Raw genomic sequence first — 17,586 nt, forward strand, 5'->3', positions numbered from 1 at the left:
GGCAGGTGCTCAACAACAAAAAAAGGTCACATCTAACCACATTCTAGGACAGAATATTAACAAAGCCGCTCAGCTTTCAGAGTTTAATAAACAACGATAAATTACAAAAATTTGACGTATACAACCAAAGCTAACGAACATCTCCATATAGAGCATAACACTATGCCTATGTAAGATATTTTATTAGTAATTTCTTTCTGCAGGTCTATTTTGTTACAGGAAAGTATTGCAATATTCAAACCCGCAATTTAGCAGGATATGCAAATCAGAGCTAGACCAGACATATTTTGTCTTTACAGAATTACACTATTAAAAATATAAACAAGGGTACAATGCAACCTTTTAGTGACTGTAATCTATAAAACAGAGCTGCCTGTTTGCTGCACTTGCAGTGGAGATGAACATGGTCCATTCAGGAAAGCAGAGCTGCATCAAACTTTAACGTGGAACTGCAAAAAAAACAAACAGATAAAAAAAACAAACAAAAGCAAAAATTGAATTGTTAATGCATCGAGCCATCATTTGATCCAGGTGCACTAAACCAGGGAGAGAACTAAAGGACAGACTTTGGGGACCCCTGATGTAGAGGGATGGCATGCTCCAAAAAAGTTTTTTGTCAGTTGTGCCCTGAACTGCAGTTATTTACATGCCCCATCTGTGGGAGTGCATTCCACTCCCACAGACAAACATTGGCACTTTTGAGTTGAACAAACAGGCACTTTATATGGCCAAACTCTGCAACATTTTAATGGCGTTTAATCTGACATTTGATTTGTAGTTTTCAATCCACTGCTACATTAAAGGGCTATCCTAGGGTCTTTTTTTGTGTAGGTATCTCCATTTGATAATTTCTCATTTGAAACTTATTCTGACTTATCAAAACAGAAGTGGATAATTAGCTGAACCAAGGTTTTTGAAATACAGCTTATAGATTTCTAACAGAGGATATTCTAGAGACATAAGACTCAATGCCAGGGTTATATTTAGGGTATATAGCACAGAAACAAAAGGAAAATAGAAAGTCATGGATCACAGAGTAACTGTTCCTATACATTCTTCTGAACTTAAATATTAAGCAAAAATAAATGCTTCAGACAGTTGCATTTATTTTAATGGGGTCAGATTTAAAAATGTCAAATGGGACTCTTTGTAGTTTTTTACATTTTATTTATCAGACAGGTTTACATGTAAAACATACTTGACATTTTGGTACAAAAAAGAAGCGGAAAATGTTGATAAACCTTGTAGGTTTGTTGAGTCTAGCACAGGCATTTATACAAAATGAGAAGTGTGTCTGTCCGGGCTCAGGTGCTGTTGATGTGGGGCTTTTCAGGGTGCTGCGTCTTGTTCTGGCTGCTGCTGTAGGCCTCGTTGAGCTGCTGCAGGTCCTTCATCAGGCCTGCAAACTGTTCCTCCTGTGAGCAGAAGTGAAAGCAGCCATTAATGTACTGTCATCATTTAAAGTTGTACTAAAAAAGAATAATCTGCTTGGGTTCAAACATGGCCTCTTCTTAAACATAATTGAAACTTTTAAACCAAATTTCTTGTAGGATCCAGGTTCAGTGAGTACAAAAAAAAAAAAGCCATAAAACAAGTCTCTATGCTTTCCTTTACCACCATGCTGGACTGTTGATTTAAGGTTTTTCTGCTGCTTCGTTTTTGTTAAACACAGTGGATCACATTGAGGCCACATTTCCATTATGCTGCCTACGTCTTTCATACACTTCTTCCCTTTGTTCAGATTCAGCCTGGCACATGTAGGTGGCGTTGCCATTTTCCTCTTACAGACAAGTGGCTAATTCCTGGCAACCTTTCGAAACAAGTTAAACTTGTTGTTTACTAATTGTACTTAAATGTGAACATGTGAGTCCTAGCCACTCCTATGAAGACTGGAAGCTGTTTTGAATATTTTCAACTTGCTAAAAAAACATTGTTCTGTTCCGTGTTTGAATGAAAAAATGTCATTGTCTTTCTCCCATCATGGCACCTGAATGCATAACACCAGAAAAGGCTGAGAAGTTGTTTTTGTAAAGCTTCCAGTCAGAATTATTTTTAAACACATCCATTTGTATTTTTTATTTTTTTTGTATTGTGCGTATTTCTTTGTTTACAAGCTTTTAGCTAAATTCTTTCTTGTTCTCTTGAATTTTGCTAGGCTGCAATATGTATTGAGTCGTGTTTGAGAACATCCAACATTTAACAATAAAAAATTGTTTAGCATTTTGATGGACTGACGCATACTTGGTGCAGTATTTTCATGCTTTAATGCTCAAACTGTGTGCAGCTAACCAAATAAATTTGACTTAAATCCATATGAATTCATTCTAATTTTGAAAACAAAAAATAAATTCACTGATGGATATTTGTGTCTCTGCTTTCCTTACCAGCACATTCATTCTCTCGGCTGCGGCAAGTGCAACATCTAGCCTTCTCTCATCTTCTTCCCTTTCCTCTTCAATCACTCCCAACCTGGAACAAACACAGACGCCAGCAACATGGTGAAGTTAGAAAAAATGTGGGGAGGTTGTCTCTTCAGTTTGATCCCAAAGATTGCTTTAGCAGGCACAAAAACTAATTCTATACAATCTCACCTGAAGGTGGCACTGGCGAGCTGCTCATCTCGCACCGCCAGCAGGTTCTTCAGCTCATACACCTCAGCTTGCAGCATTGCATTCTGGTCCTGGCTTTGGATGATGAAGTCCTCGAGACGTTTGGCCATGTCCAGCTCCCGCTCTGTCACCTGCTCTATCCCCAGACGGAGCTCTGACAGCTCCTGGGCGTGCTGGAAGGGAATGACACATTTATGTAAGTGTAGGAAGTTGAAACCCAGTGTGAAATCAGTTCTGGGGACGGACGGACGGACGGACGGTGGAAACATACCCGGTCCAGTAAGCTGAACTGCTCGTTCTCGGCTTTCATCTCACCCGACTCCCTGTTGGGGTTGACAATCCATGGAACCGGTGCTGGAGCACGCCTGATGCTTTCACTCTAAACAAGGGAGACAGGAGACTGCTGGGTTTGTTTTACTGGCAAAACAAAAAAAAATATCTCTGGAAAATGTCAAATAGCATAGATTTACTGGTTGGTATCGCACGCTGAGGCCAGGCTTTACTCACAGTATCTGGTCGTGTGATAACTGGCTCATTGACCTCGGCCTCTTGCTCTTCGTGGTCCGATGTCGGCAGCGCTTCAGAGCTGATCTGCCTCTTCAGGGCTTGTTTGCCGTGACCGGGACGTCTGTGTGGAGCACTCTGGGTTCTGGTGACTGGTTTCCTCTCTCTCATGTTCTTGCGTGGTCTGCTTTCACTGCGAAATAAACAGATCAGTGTGTCATAATGTCAGTATTTCATCCATTACTGAACCATAGTAAAATCAAAATGCAGTTTTCAAATTATTCTTTTGTATCTTTTTTTTTTAACTCTTTGATAACATCTCCTGCAAAACTGCATGTAAAATTATGATCTTTTGTGATTCTAAAAAGCAAGGGAAAAAAAATGTGTTGCCACTTTAAAAAAATGTTTTAAATTGTTTACTACCAATTTTTTCTACAGCAGTGGTTGGTGGTAAATCCATTTTTATTTAGCTTCACAAACAAAAGATTAATCTATTGGAAAACCAAGGTTAACCGAATGCAGTTCATATGAAAATCTACTGTTGTCATCTTTCGTTTTGACTAGCTTTCCTTAGAGGATTTTATACATTTCAAATGATCTTCATCACTTGTGAATTATTTAACAAGTACACAGATGTCATATTGTACCTGTCTTGTAGGCCTTTGGAGTCCACAGGCAGTCTCTGGAGGGAAGACTGCAGAGGACTGTACTTTCTCAACTCCCTTGGAGGAACATACACCGGCTTGGATGGTTTTGAATGACTGCAAAAAAAGAGGCCGGTCAAAATAGCAGCATAAAGCTCACGGTAGACGCTCAAGGCACCTAACGTACCTGTTCACAATGATCCGAGGTGCTTCAGGACCAAGTGAATCACTTATCTGGTTCAAGATTGAAGGCAGAGGATGCAGCTTGTCAATTGTGTCCTGAAAACAAAAAGCTGGAAGTTAGTTTTACAAAAAAAACATCTGATGTTAACGGACTCTCGTTTGCTCTTGATTATCAACCAAACTGGAATCACTTTCCGTCCCACCTGATCCTTCTTGTAGATGATGTCCACCAGGAGGCCGTGCAGCACAGCCAGACGCAGGGGCAAGTCTACGTAGCCATCAAAGGATGTCATCGGGATTTCAGTGTCTTGATTGGACACCGTTTGCAGGAAACACCTCATCCCATCCCAGTGCTGCTCCAAGAATTCATTCATGAACAGCATGTACTCCTCCTTCTCTCCAAACCTGAATCCGCACAAACATTTCATTTGCTTAAACATTTCCACTTTCGCTCACGCAACGTTTGTCAACATGAGTTGAGATGACTAGATGCGACTCACAAGGTGGAGTTGGCCAGGTTCTGGATGACTTTGGCAGTAAGGGTGAGGGTCCGCAGGGTGTTCGGCTCCGGATATGCCTGAGTCAGTCCGAAAAGAGAAGGACTCAGGATAGCAGGACATAAGAAACGAAGGAAGAGCGAGGCAGAGATGAGTCGCTGCCCAATTTCTGCTTTCCCTTTGTCTTCACACAGCTCCATCCAGTTGGAGAAGATCTTGTTTAATTCCTCAGGAAAAGATCTGCGAAAGGGAAAGATATGCTCAATCAGTTCCTTGAAGCAATTTTTCTTTCGCTTCTTCTTCACCAAGCCGTCGTGTCTCACCCATGTATCCCGATTATCTTCTGCACCACATCTTCGCAGGTTTCCCTCAAGTGCTGCTGGTTGCTCGACAGTTCAGCAGCGGGACATTTGAGAGGGTCAACTTCACAGTTCTCCACCGAGGCGTACAGTCGGTTGATGAAGTCCCCTTCATGAGAAAAAGAAAGAAAGAATTTAAAGCAGAAAGCATTCGAAACATTTCAGTTAATGTATGTGAAAAGAAAACAGAGATGCAGCCAATCCAATCCAGTATTTGTATCAGATCTGAAATCGACCTTTCACCGATTGGATATTAATAGAGGTACCGTAAGAGAAAACTGCAGATCTCTACAGAGGAGCGACAATGATCTTCACCTGATAACAGGCAGGCTTATTTCGTTGCTGATGCTCATTCGTTTTGTTTAGTTTTTTAACGTTTAACCGCAGCTTGCCATGGATCTTAAATCGTTTGGAAATGTCGAAACCCTGCTGGGAGTCCTTGACTTGAGGTATGGATTTTTACAATCTGGATTTAATGCACTAAGCCTCTGCTGTTAACTATAACTTACAGTAAAAAAAACCCTGTTAAGACAGTTTTAAAATGTCTCCATAACATGTTCTTAACTTAAACAGGGAAGCACTATTTTAGTGAGCTGCTTGGTGAGACTTCTCATCTTTTATGTAGACACGCTCCACTCAAGAATATTTAATGTCTTCTCCCAATGCAGAATAGTTTTGATGGTGAAATGTAACAAATAAATGTTTTACAAGTTGGATTCCAACTCCAAAGAAACCACTCTAATCTTTACGCTTTACCTACCTAGTGTGTCAATCAGGTACTTCTGGCCAACCAGCTTCATATATTCATCTATGGCTTTCGTAGCCAGTGTGTTTTCTCTGAAGATCAATGCTTCCTTCTCTCCGAGTCGGTTAACCTCTGCATCGCCCAAATCAATGAGGAATTCCTGGAAAAAGCCCAACACGAACAATGAATACAGTTTTAAAACAACAAAGTGCTGAATTTCTGTTCTTGTGTTGACATATTTTCTCAACCTTGGCCTTGCCAATACTCTGGAGTACGTGGACCAGGGCTCCCGCCAGCTCCTCTTTCTCCTTCACGTTGAGAAGTGGCTCCAGGTTTCCACACATTTCTACATATCTCACTGTCACGTACTCCGCAAACTCTTTGTACTTCTCCATCGGCAGAACTTTCAGGTTCTGGAACCGGGCCTTGATGCGGAGGGAAGCCTGTGAACTCAGCACCTCCTTGTTCCCAGCTGTGGCCGACGCCTTGAACGGCGTGATGGGATACCACTTCTCTTGATAGGTCCGACCTCGAATATCTGCCAAAGGTATGTTCACGCTGCCCAGGGGATGCAAGCTGAACTCGTCCCGGGAGTGGCGCTTCTTTTTGGAGTCTTCCTCACGGAAGAGATGCAGGCTGATTTGGGAGATGGAGGGAAGATTGTCGAGCTCGAAAAATTCCCCCCAAAACAGTTGGCAGCCACCAGCTGCGCCCCCGCCACCCCCCAGGCCTCCTGAAGACCCGGAGGCACCGTCCCCAGCCATGCTGGAGCGATTAGTTGGCTTGCCGACGGCTCGACTGCTGGTGCGGGCAAACAGGGTTCCATCTAGGTGAACTTCACAGTAGTAACGCCGTTTGGGGGGAAGATCCTTTGCTTCGTTAACCCACAGACTCAAGGAGTTCTCAGTGCGCTCAATGTTGTCCTGTGAAAATTAAGGAAGGGTTTTACGTGGTATTTAGATGCTGCATAACGTATTTTTCACATGCAGAATAACGTACCTTGTTGGGCTGAGCAGCACGTCTCAGGTCTTCAATCCAACGATCGCGTTCGGCAGCCGAGGAGCAGCCGAAGCAGTGGGTGTTTTCAGAATTTATCACCTGAAACACGCAAAATTCATCCAGTTACTGAGAAGACCCAGCACTTCCAGCCTGTAGAACCCAAACCAGAGTTTACCTCAAAGCAGTACTTTTCCCCTAAGATGGAGCTGTGGACCGGTCTGATGACAGTGCTGGTGTCGGCACTCAGATCCAGACTCCCTACTGGAACCGATACGGACTCGCGGGATCCATACTGCCTGTACGTTACAAACAACAGTGAACAAGTTAAGCAGAGTACACCTTTACAAGCAAGTCCAAGCCAGGTACGAGTCTCACAGCATGCCACGGTTTTAAAAGGGACAGTTTTAAAATGGCTGAAGTTATACGCCACATCTTTTTAACGGTTTAAAGTGTTTACGTACCAAGCTATGAGAAGCGTGACTGTAAAGCATCTGGCTGCAGGCTAACTACCCACAGCAATGATCAACTAATTATAGTATTTTTACTCGGATTTATACTGTGAGAATCTCATACTGGCTAATGTACCTTAGTCCAAACCCAATTAAAAAAAAAAAGTTTACATGCACTTAGGGAATCATGCTTGTTGACGCGATTTCCCATAAGTCAATTGTCATAATATTATGACTATTTTATGTATGCATGATTTCCTGAACTAAATGGATGAGTTTGCTATTATCTTCAGCTGTTTTTTTCAGCTGAAGAAAAAAACAGCCATTGCTGGCTGGAAGAGAATTGCTTTTAAAGGAAAGAAGCAAAGTTAGATTTATTTCCTGTGCTGACCTGAGGAGGTTAAAATACTTTAGAAACATAAGAGTGTGCTTCACCTGCTCAGCTTGTTTAGTCCCGGGTTCAGTTGGGTGGCACTGTTCCTTTTGGCCTTATCCAGGCGCCGTTTGATCAGTCCCTGAGGGCGAAGATGTTACACAGGGGGGATAAATGCAATTATGTATTTCGTCAAGAGGAAACGCTATGTTGGCTCACAGTTTATCTGATGCGTACTAACTCACCCGCACACCACCGTCCTGATTCTTCGGCCGAGAGCCGCCTGGGAGGCCCACCGGGTCAGGGCTGCATTCTGAGGGTCAAGATGAAAGATGTAAAGACCAAAAGGACATTAAATCTATCACAAGGTTTTTGGAAAATATACTTTGTGTAAAAAGTAGTTTTTTTCCCTCTCAAAATGTTGTTAATCCTGGCATTTTTCACTTAGGACATTTTTAGCTTGTGAAGAAAAAAAGCTGTTGTTTGAAATACATAAACCGTTTACTTCAATGCATTTTGATAAGACATTTCGATGACATTTGGTTATCATTACCAGCTTTTTTTTTTTATTTCATTTTAAAAACTCCTTCTAAAATTCACATTTTCTACTTCTAAAAGCAGTTTATGACACATCTCCCAAGTAAAATCCAGCACCGTGGTTCCCCACCCAGTGGACACATTTGTTTACCGAAGGGAACATTTGTCAAAGCTGCAGTGATAGTCGATGAACCCAGAATGAGCCAGACAGGATGTGGTTTTTAGTTGGAGACTGATAGCTACAGAAATCATAGTCAAACTTAGAAGCTTCACGAATGGGGATTCTGTGAGTCTTTCATGTAAATGAACTTCTTCAAAATCTTCAATACATAATTTCCTCTTCTTCTTAATTTCTAGAGTCACTTCTTCAGAATGAAGTTAAAGTTACAAGGAAAATGTGTATTTTTGCCAACAAAGCATTTAAGTTAGAGCACTGTCGGACGTTTTGCTTACCTAAAGCTCCTCCGCAAACAATCCAGCGTCTAAATCCCATCATTTATTCCGAGCTGAAAAAGGCGTTTCGCTGTCTTACTTAAGAAGCTGTGTCTCTAACATTTCCTTCCTCTGTTCAGTAAAACATGCTGCTCCTGATGCCGTTCAACAACCGAGCCGATTCAGGATTGTCATCTCAAGATTGCGGCTTCTACCTTTTTCTTTAATATTTAAGCGGAAATCAGACAAGATGCTTCTTGATCCCTCCCTGTGCTTCTCTATCCCCCCCCTGTGCTCTTCTTTCTCTGCGTCTGTTCATTGGACTGTTTGAGCAACCAGCCGCGATGTTATCTTCCTCAGTAACTCACAGAGGAAGCAATTTGACAGTCAGCCTCACAATCAAACATTCAGCCATTTCCTCTGTGACTTTGTGCAGAATCACATGTCTGATGTCAACATACAAGATGCTTTTTCCAACTTTAATTTGTGTGTCTCACTTCGTGTCTCACTTGTGTGTGTGTGTGTGTGTGTGTGTGTGTGTGTGTGTGTGTGTGTGTGTGTGTGTGTGTGTGTGTGTGTGTGTGTGTGCGTGCGTGTGTATTGACCTGCGTCATTGTCGGCGAGGTTCTGAACACTGAGGTTGGACAAACAGCTGCTGACACGGTTTCGGATCCACGTCGTCGGCTGAGAAAGACACACACGTTGAAACTCTCCAAAATTAGACAAATGTGTTTTTTAGAATGGCTGTGAAATGTACAACAGGTGCATCTGAAAAAGTCAGGAAAGTGTATTTATTTCAGTTATTCAATTCAAAACTGAATTGAAGTATGTGAGTGATGCTCTCTGTATTATATAGATCCATTAGACACAGAGTGACATTTCAAGTATTTATTTCTAGTATAGCTAAGAAGGACAAGAACATAACAAAGACCTAAAAAGTTGTTTTTTGGAAAATTTTAAAATTACATGACACCAATAACAGGACATAAAGTAAATGCCACCGCACACAAAATGATCCAGGTTAATCATTCGATTACTATCCTTCGGCAATATCCATTATTGACTACTACACTTCTTCCTTCCACTCAACTTTCCATTCATTAATTTAGAATATGCATCTCAGTTGTCAGATCAAAAGTACCTTTTGAAAATAACAACCTTAGTATTAAACACTTTTTATTGAGTCCACATTTCTGTTTTTTAAATATATGTATATATTTATAGATCTGATGTAATATTTAAATTTAAAATTTCATATTCTTATTAAGATCGCTGGAGATAGGCACCAGCTCCCCTTGTTGTTGCCCATCTCAGCAACAGCAGGCTCATCTCCACGTGCTTAGGGATCAGGGTGTCAGACAGTGGATTAATGAATGAACGTTCTCATTGTCAGTGGAAATTATCTTAATTAAAAGAAATTGAGGCTTTTAAGCATCCATCTGTGTGTTTCACATGGTGATAAAATTCCTGAAATAAATGGGTTTTTCATAAATATTCTAATTCATTGAATTGGTCTGTGCATGATTTACAGAGATAGTGAACTTAGGGTTTCACTTCCTCTAAGCTACAATCATCACAATTTATGAAACTGTTTAGAAGACATCACTCTGTGTGCAATAAATCGATGACCTGAAATAAATTCACTGTTCTGTTTTTGTAAAAAAAAATGTTTTAGATAAACCTACATACAGGTCGTATAACCGTGAGACTTGTTACCTCATCCTCTTGAGTGATGAGGATTTGTCCGTCTCCCAGGATGCAGTTGGTGATGTCCCATAAGGGGACCTCCTGCGGTGGGACCCAGTTTTGTCTTGTAAATTCACCAGCTGCAGCATGCGCCGGCTCAACCTCCTTCAAGTCTGCAAGAGGACATTGACTTCACTTACACGCACAGTCGATAAGGAAAGAGGTGTCTGTGATCATTTCGGGCGCACGGTGACCCTTGTTTGTTTTTTTATTTAGTTCTAGTAATTACGGCCTTATCTCACTCGCCGTGTGGCCACTCCCCTTTACTGATGCTATCCGTTTCTTCATGACACACCAAGAGATACGGATATCCTGTTGTTTCTCAGTAGCTTTGCTCAACTTCCTTCTTAATTTGCATTGTCTCTGTGTTTACTTTTAAAAACTATTTCTTGCGGATGCAGAAAAATGAAGATACTGAGAAAACCACTGAATAAATGAAGGGTTGCTGAGAAACAATGTTTTTTGAAGAAAAAAAAAATCCCTATAATGATTTTCAACTACATTGCATTCACCCAAACCACTTGTTGAAAGGATCCTCGAGAAAATGACCAGACTGCTTGTTGGTACCTTTTTCTCTCCAACTTTAGGATTAGAAGAACCTGTTCATTGGCATTTATACTTTGTCCTATCCCAATAATCTAAGTGATTATTAGACAATAATATCAGGAGGAAAATGTGTTGTCAGCTGGTGTTTTTTTTAAGTGTAACCACCTTCATGATCTGTGGTTGATTGTTTTTGATTTGGGTGAACAGAATAGATAAACCACTGTGATTTTGTTTTTATATTCAAACACCTTCTTCACCTGCAGGATCAGTTCCAGGTTTTATTGCCGCTACTTGAAGCTAAAGAGATTTTCTGTCCAAATGCAGTGCAGCATAAAGTGTGCCATCTTGTGTCGTAAGTTAATTATCAGTGCTCTGCAGTTCTCTGCCCTGCTGTTTGCGGTCAGAAGGAGTCATGCACAAAAATCCAAAATCTGCTTTTTTTTTTTTTTTAATAATCACTTTCATCTGCCCACACACAAGATCTAGGATCTAGTTTGAAATGTCTATCAGACGTCATGTGACTGTTGGGTGTTGCTCACACCTTTTCCTTCTTCTCCCTTCTCATCACTGAACACGATGCAAGGACACCGGGTTAAAAGTTTGACTTGTCAATCGAGAAGCAACTCGGGGGGTTGCAGGTCTCCCAGCAACCACATGTGCAATTTGGAAGCGTGTAGTTCTCTCTAGTCTGGGGCCATTGTCATGGGGAGCTCAACACTTACAGATGCTTATGTCAAATGGGCTACACCATTTTATCTTATGTTCATTGTGTGTTTTTTTTTCTTTATATGAAACTTTTGCTCCAGCTAGAATAATTAGACAATAGTTAAAGTCAATTAGCCTATTTAGTTTGGCAGCTCAATGTCTGCTTTAATAGGTTGTAGCCTTGAAATCAGTGTTACTTCTCCTTTAAATTCTCTGATGACGAGCCGTTGCTCCTCTCTACCAAACCTGGAGCCAATGATGCCAGCAGTGTAATTAACACCCACGATCTGAACACAGATGTTTGCTGCCTCTCTAGAGCCGTGCAGAGGCCATCCACATTCTGGCTAATTGGTATTGTTAAAGTTCGGTGTCAGTCCAGTGTAAAGAGGACCTCATAGCAGTCGGAAATAAGAAATACACCAAGCACAGACTCCTTGATAAGCAGTTGTGTTTTCCATGTTTCTACATGCAGGAAGCAGATGGAGAGGCTGAAATTAATTAGTTGCCGTTTGTGAATTACCTGGATATAACTGTGACTAATATACAGTATATTCCATATACAGACATTTTCATATATAATGATGTAAATGAGGTTATACAAATTCACACAAACTATATGTGCTAAAGTGATTGATGCTGACCATTGGTTGGACTTAATTTTACAAAGGATGTTTTTGCTGATAAACTATAAATAATTTTTTTTTACCAAGTTCTGTCAATGGTAATTACAAAGGAAAATTAAAAAGCAACATATACAACATGTAATACTGACATCTGAACTTTCACATCAGTGTAAAACTGGAAAAACGAACAAAAAACAAATTTATAAAGGTTCTTTTATTTTACGATATGTCAGTAAACTGGACATCGTTGCTTTCTCTCTCTCTCTCTCTGACTCTCTTGTGCATCATCTGTATCAGGTGTGGGCAAAGACTGCAATCAGGCTTATTTTAAATGCAAAATACAAATTCATAACCTTTAATGGGGAGCTCAACACTCCCCATTAAATTTTAATTGTAATTCAAAGTTACAATTCGTGTAACTGAATTGTCTGGCGGTTTAGGCTTCATTAATCATCAACATCATCACTACGTTTCATCCTTGCACCGATTGTTTCTTATTTTGATTTTATTTTTATCTCTGATGTTATTTGAATGATTTTATTACTTCTATTGGTTGCATCTTGAATTGAGGTGGCTTTGTTTTTTTCATTATTTGTGTATTCTCCTACCAGTCTTTTGACTGAAAACACTGTCCAAAGTTTTCTGCATTACTATTATTATTATTTTTATTTTATTTTATTTGTGCACAGGGCCAGCGTGTATTTGGGCAGACATAGACCTATATTATTTTCAGGATGTGATTATTAATACACCACCAAGATGAACCACTTTGGTCTGGACTCTGAGGTGACAATAATGTGGTAGTTGAGGGCGTGGCCTGGAGCATGATGGGGGTTGGGTCCACAGTGATCAGCTCACCCAGGATGCCCTTCATGCTAGAGCTGCAAGTTCAAATAGTTGACACATTTTTGAATCAACTAATGTTGACTAAAAAATTGACCAAAACTAGAATATACTTTGCAATTATTTCTGCTGCACGTTTCTGCTCAATGCATCACTGATTAATGCGATGAACTTCTGAAATATTTTCAATCTTCCACTTTTTTTTGTACCTACAAAACAATCCAATAGTCATAATTAAAAGAAGCCACATGCAGAGTCCTTTCATTTCAAAGTAAGTTAATAATATGTCCAGCTTGTGTCATTTTTCTATTAATGACTTCCATTTTTAAAGTCAGCTAGTTTACAGTAATAGCACCAGACGCTGTTTTTCAGTAACTGACATCTGAGAAGTTCCTTCTCACCCTTAAATTAAGCTTCTCACCATGCCAGCTCGGTGGTTAAATACGAGCCTCATATGGTTTTGTGAAAAAAAGGTGTCACATACCACACCTTTGTGCCACCAGAACATCTGAAATGCTACAGGAAATCATAGCCTCACCACATGTGGTGAACGTTTTACTGCTTTAGAGCCGGACGCACTTTTACGTGGGAAAGTCCACTTTTTGCAGAGATGAAGTTCCGTGCAACCTAATTGTTTAAAAGTTGCTTCGTCATCTTAAACGTGAAACTCAGCACAGACTGTGTTTTTTTTTTTGTTTTTGTTTCTTAAAAAAAATACTTTTATCGTAGACTCAGATTGTGTGTCGGTACCTGGGAGCAGCGCATGCTCGCTGTTGCGGCTCTGCAGCCTCGGCCTCTTGAGCTTCTGGGTCACGTTCCACAGGTACTTCTTGAAGATCGTCCCCCCGCTTCCTTTCGACGAGGGGTCATTGGAGGAGGCCCCTGCAGCCTCTGGGGCAGCTGATGAGGAGGAGGAGGATGAAGCTGGCTGGGCTGAGCTGGCGGAGCTGGAGGAAGGTGATAAAGCTGCAAAAAGAGATCCAGGAGGCTCGGACAGAGCCCTCCTGAACGGGTTCTTCCTGATGACCCCAGCACCTTTTTCAGCCTTGGTTGCCTCTCCACTTTTCCCACCTGTTGAATTCTTGTCCCCAGGATCCTCACTCAGGGCTTTGCGCCAGTTTTGCATCTTGCTCCACTTGTTGCTGGAGGCCTTGTGGATCTTGTCGATAGTGGATGTGGAGGCGGCTGCAGCCCCGTCTCCTTCTTCTCGCGGCTCATTGAGCGTTCCCTTGGAGCCGGTGTGCCACTTGTAGGTGTTGAGGGGATCAGTGGTCTCAGACGGTTGAGGATGCTCGACAGGAGACTCCTTTTCCTTCTCTGGTGACCCCTGCTCCTTTGACAGAGGCTGAGCTGCATGCTCTGAATCTTTCTCCTCGGTGCCCATTTCAGATTTGACTTGCCTGCTGCTGAACTTCTCTCCAATTTAGAGCTGCATTAACTGCCTTCATAGGAGGTTTCTCCAACGTCCTTTCTGAGTTACTGCTATCTTGAAGATTTTTTCATATATATTTATTTCTGCTCACACAGGCAAAGTAGTCCTCCCTGGTTCAGGCTCGGTACTTGTCTCGTTTCCTGTCTCGTAAAAAAAAAACGTTATCCGGCAACAACAGTCTCAGAGCTGCTCCGCCTGCGGTTGCTCTGCTGCAGGACCCAAACTCCTCTGCTGCGTGTGCCGTTTGCTTCCTCATTGAGTGCCACTGAGAACTTCACTTTTTTACACAAAATCCTGCTATTTTTGTCTGCTGTTTATGTTCTGAATAATAAAAAAATAATAAAACTTCCCTCTCTCACTTCCTGTTCTGCTTTAATTGAATGTTTTAACTACGACAAACTGAAATACAGTTTTTTTATTTGTTTCAAAGTAAAAAAAAATAAAAATAATTGTTACTATTTTGAGAATGTGGTTTACTGTCAGGGTGTGAAAGGTAGTTAACAGTTTGTTTTTTTCTGTAGGTGCAGTTTTGACAAATTTTGAGTCGTCTGTTGTGGCACAGCGGTCTGAGAAAATGCGGCTTTGCATGATTTTACTCAACAGGTTCTTGAGCTTGGTGACATTTACATCAACACATTTCACACTTGAAGTAAAAATACTTAAGAAAATGAATTCCAGAAAGGTTTGCACATAATCTGATGTACATTGGACCTATCAGTATCCACCTCCGCGCAATTGTCAGAGGTTACCTGTGGGCGTACTATGGACTGTTGACTGTTAAAATCAATTTCCTGTGAAAGCAAGCCTGTGCTTCCTGTCACATCAGTCTCAGAGTCACAAAACCACTTCCTGTTCTCGTTCTTCTCTCAGCTTATTCACACCTGCAGGGTGTCCTACTAACGCCTGATGGCACACTGATCCACAATTTAATTCAATTCAGTTTATCTGTTAAAGCACTAAAATTCACAGCAAATGTCATACTGAGGTACTTTACAAAAATCATTTAAATCCAATCATACATACAGTCCAACTGATTATGAAACGGCACAAAAAGCTCAATTAATTACTCAAAGTTTCAACAGTTTCTATCTAGGGAAGCCCAGCAGGTTGCACCGAGTCACTGACCTGTGGCATCCACTCCTCCTGGACGAGCACGTGGCAACAATAGACAACCGCTTGCATTGTGATGTTGACTTTATGGCAATCTCTCATGCCAATGATGCATGTGGCGACAGTGGAGAGGAAAACCTCCTCTTTAACAGGAAGAAACCTCCAGCAGAACCTGAGTCGATTCAGGCCAAATGCAACGACCGACTGGTGGGTTTGAGAAGACAGAGCAGATACACAGACACAGAACTCAGGTAGGAGGATTAAGTTACAGAAAAGCAAAAAGTTAATAGCAGTAAAGAGAGAGAAAGAGAGAGAGAGAGAGAGAGAGAAAATCAATGATAGTGGAAATCAAATAAACATGAACTCATGTGAAAACATTAATTGTTAGAAATGTTGTCCCTTTAGAAAACGGATTAAGTAATTAATTTGGAAACCGAAGGATTTTTCCAACACTGACACTTATATACATCTGTAAAATAATAAAAGTAAACTCCAGTATTGTGGATTGCATGGGAATCTCGAGGAGCTGGATATTTGAAAAGCTCACCATCTGATCTCATCACTAAGATTTTACAGAGTTATCATGATTAATTTGTCAAAATAAACATCTGAGCAGTTTACGGTAATTTAATTCTGCCAGTTAAAGCTGTAAGTGACTGAAACATGGAGCCAAAGTGGAAACTGCAGGCAAGAGCTCAGTCACCGAATAACACAGTCATAAACTCCCCTCTGGTGGTGACAATAGGGAAGCGCAACGATTTTTCTTTGTTGTTCCGAATACCTAGATGCATAGTTATGTGTTTTGGTTATAATGATAACCAACATTTTAAGTTGGATTTATGATAGGCATGTTTTTGTCTGTAAAATCCAGGAAAGAAGAAAACGAGTTCAATATCCTGGTTGAGTTTAAAAATAATGACATTTTTTGTGGAGCATGTTGATTTGCTTTGTTATAAATTTTGTTTTGTTATAAATTTAACTGGGCACCAAGTGATTTCATGCAGAAAGAGTAAAAAAAAACACCTATGGCTTCAAGGCTGACGCTAACATTGTTTGATATTATGTAGTCTTATACCACAACAAAAGTTACACTGTATAAATAAAATATAATACTGATTGGTACAAAATGCTAAAGTCGATGGAGTCTCTCATAGAATAAGTTTATTTTATCTGATTAACACCTGAAAACGATAGTAGGTTTGAGTTGCCTTCTTTTAACTCTGATTAAAATAAAACCAGAATTAAAGTACAGCTGTAGAAAGCCCCCTCACCTACAGCCTATGAGTGGGGTTAGTTTTCTTTCTTCTTTTTTTAATAAGCAGAACAAATGATTTATATTTAGGTTGCATTATTGGGACACATACACAGTTTAAAATGAGCAGTACTACCAGATTGTGTTGATATGAAAAAAACAAAAAACTCCCATAATATTCAGGTTACAGTTCCTGTAGAGAATAAATCAGTCAAATCAAATGGAAAAATCTTGTGCGTGCTTCTGGCGTTCCTCTTTCCACTTTGTGATACGAACATGAGGAAGTTGTTGCCTAATTGTTTTTCAGGGGAAGAAACCATCCAGTTTTGCAAAGGATAAATAGTTTTCACTTCCTGTCAGACTGCTTTTGTTCATTTTTAAGTTCTTTACCCAACTGGAGCTTAAGGTGCCGTTTTATCGGGACTGGTTCTGGGGGCCACATGGAGCCAAATATCTTTCCTGCCTTGGGTTTTACAGGAAAGCTTTATGTCTGTTGACTGGAGGAACTCTTGGACGGATTCGATTTTTTGAGGACTACCGTATTTTCCGCACTATAAGGCGCACCTAAAAACCTTTAATTTCCTCAAAAGCAGACAGTGCGCCTTATATATGGACTAATATTGAGCCACAACAGGTCTAGCATCTGCAGTAAGCAACCGCCGACTTCATTTTCGCCCGTAGAAGAAGCGCGCGATGCATGCAGGGATAGTTGTCAGAACGCTGGTTTGCAATCTATTAATAAAGGTTGACTGACCCATCTACCTACCAACCGTCTAGAATCAGGTCATCTGCAGGTCATTTAGCACCACATTCTCCACCAACATGCTGTGCGCGATCGGAGAAGGGTGACCATCGTCCGGCCACGCCCCGGCCCAGTAGTGGAAGGCTCTCCTCGCCGACCCGACCGTTTTGTTGACATTCTCTTTAGTGCAGCTCCATCTAGTGGATGCATAACGTAACTCCAGCCTTTACTGTAGCGTCTATTCTATGCGCCTTAT

The 17,586-nt window shown here is 40.9% G+C and overlaps 1 protein-coding gene across 1 annotated transcript; it reads right to left on the reverse strand.

Annotated features, from left to right (window-relative positions):
• Positions 1-42: 42 nt before the first annotated feature.
• On the reverse strand, positions 43-14,534 carry rasal3 (RAS protein activator like 3). Its single transcript, XM_008407085.3, has 19 exons — positions 13,545-14,534; positions 10,048-10,190; positions 8,937-9,015; positions 7,608-7,675; positions 7,425-7,504; positions 6,716-6,836; positions 6,541-6,639; positions 5,790-6,464; positions 5,557-5,701; positions 4,761-4,905; positions 4,441-4,677; positions 4,144-4,345; positions 3,945-4,036; positions 3,761-3,874; positions 3,117-3,306; positions 2,881-2,988; positions 2,592-2,782; positions 2,385-2,469; positions 43-1,415 (listed from the first exon to the last, which is right to left on the reverse strand). The coding sequence occupies exons 1-19, from the start codon at positions 14,176-14,178 to the stop codon at positions 1,305-1,307; spliced, it is 3,519 nt and encodes a 1,172-aa protein (XP_008405307.1). The 5' UTR covers positions 14,179-14,534; the 3' UTR covers positions 43-1,304.
• Between the last annotated feature and the right edge of the window lie 3,052 nt (positions 14,535-17,586).

The sequence above is a fragment of the Poecilia reticulata genome, chromosome 1 (assembly GCF_904066995.2).
Source record: "Poecilia reticulata chromosome 1, P_reticulata-male-v2, whole genome shotgun sequence".
Classification (NCBI taxonomy): domain Eukaryota; kingdom Metazoa; phylum Chordata; class Actinopteri; order Cyprinodontiformes; family Poeciliidae; genus Poecilia; species Poecilia reticulata.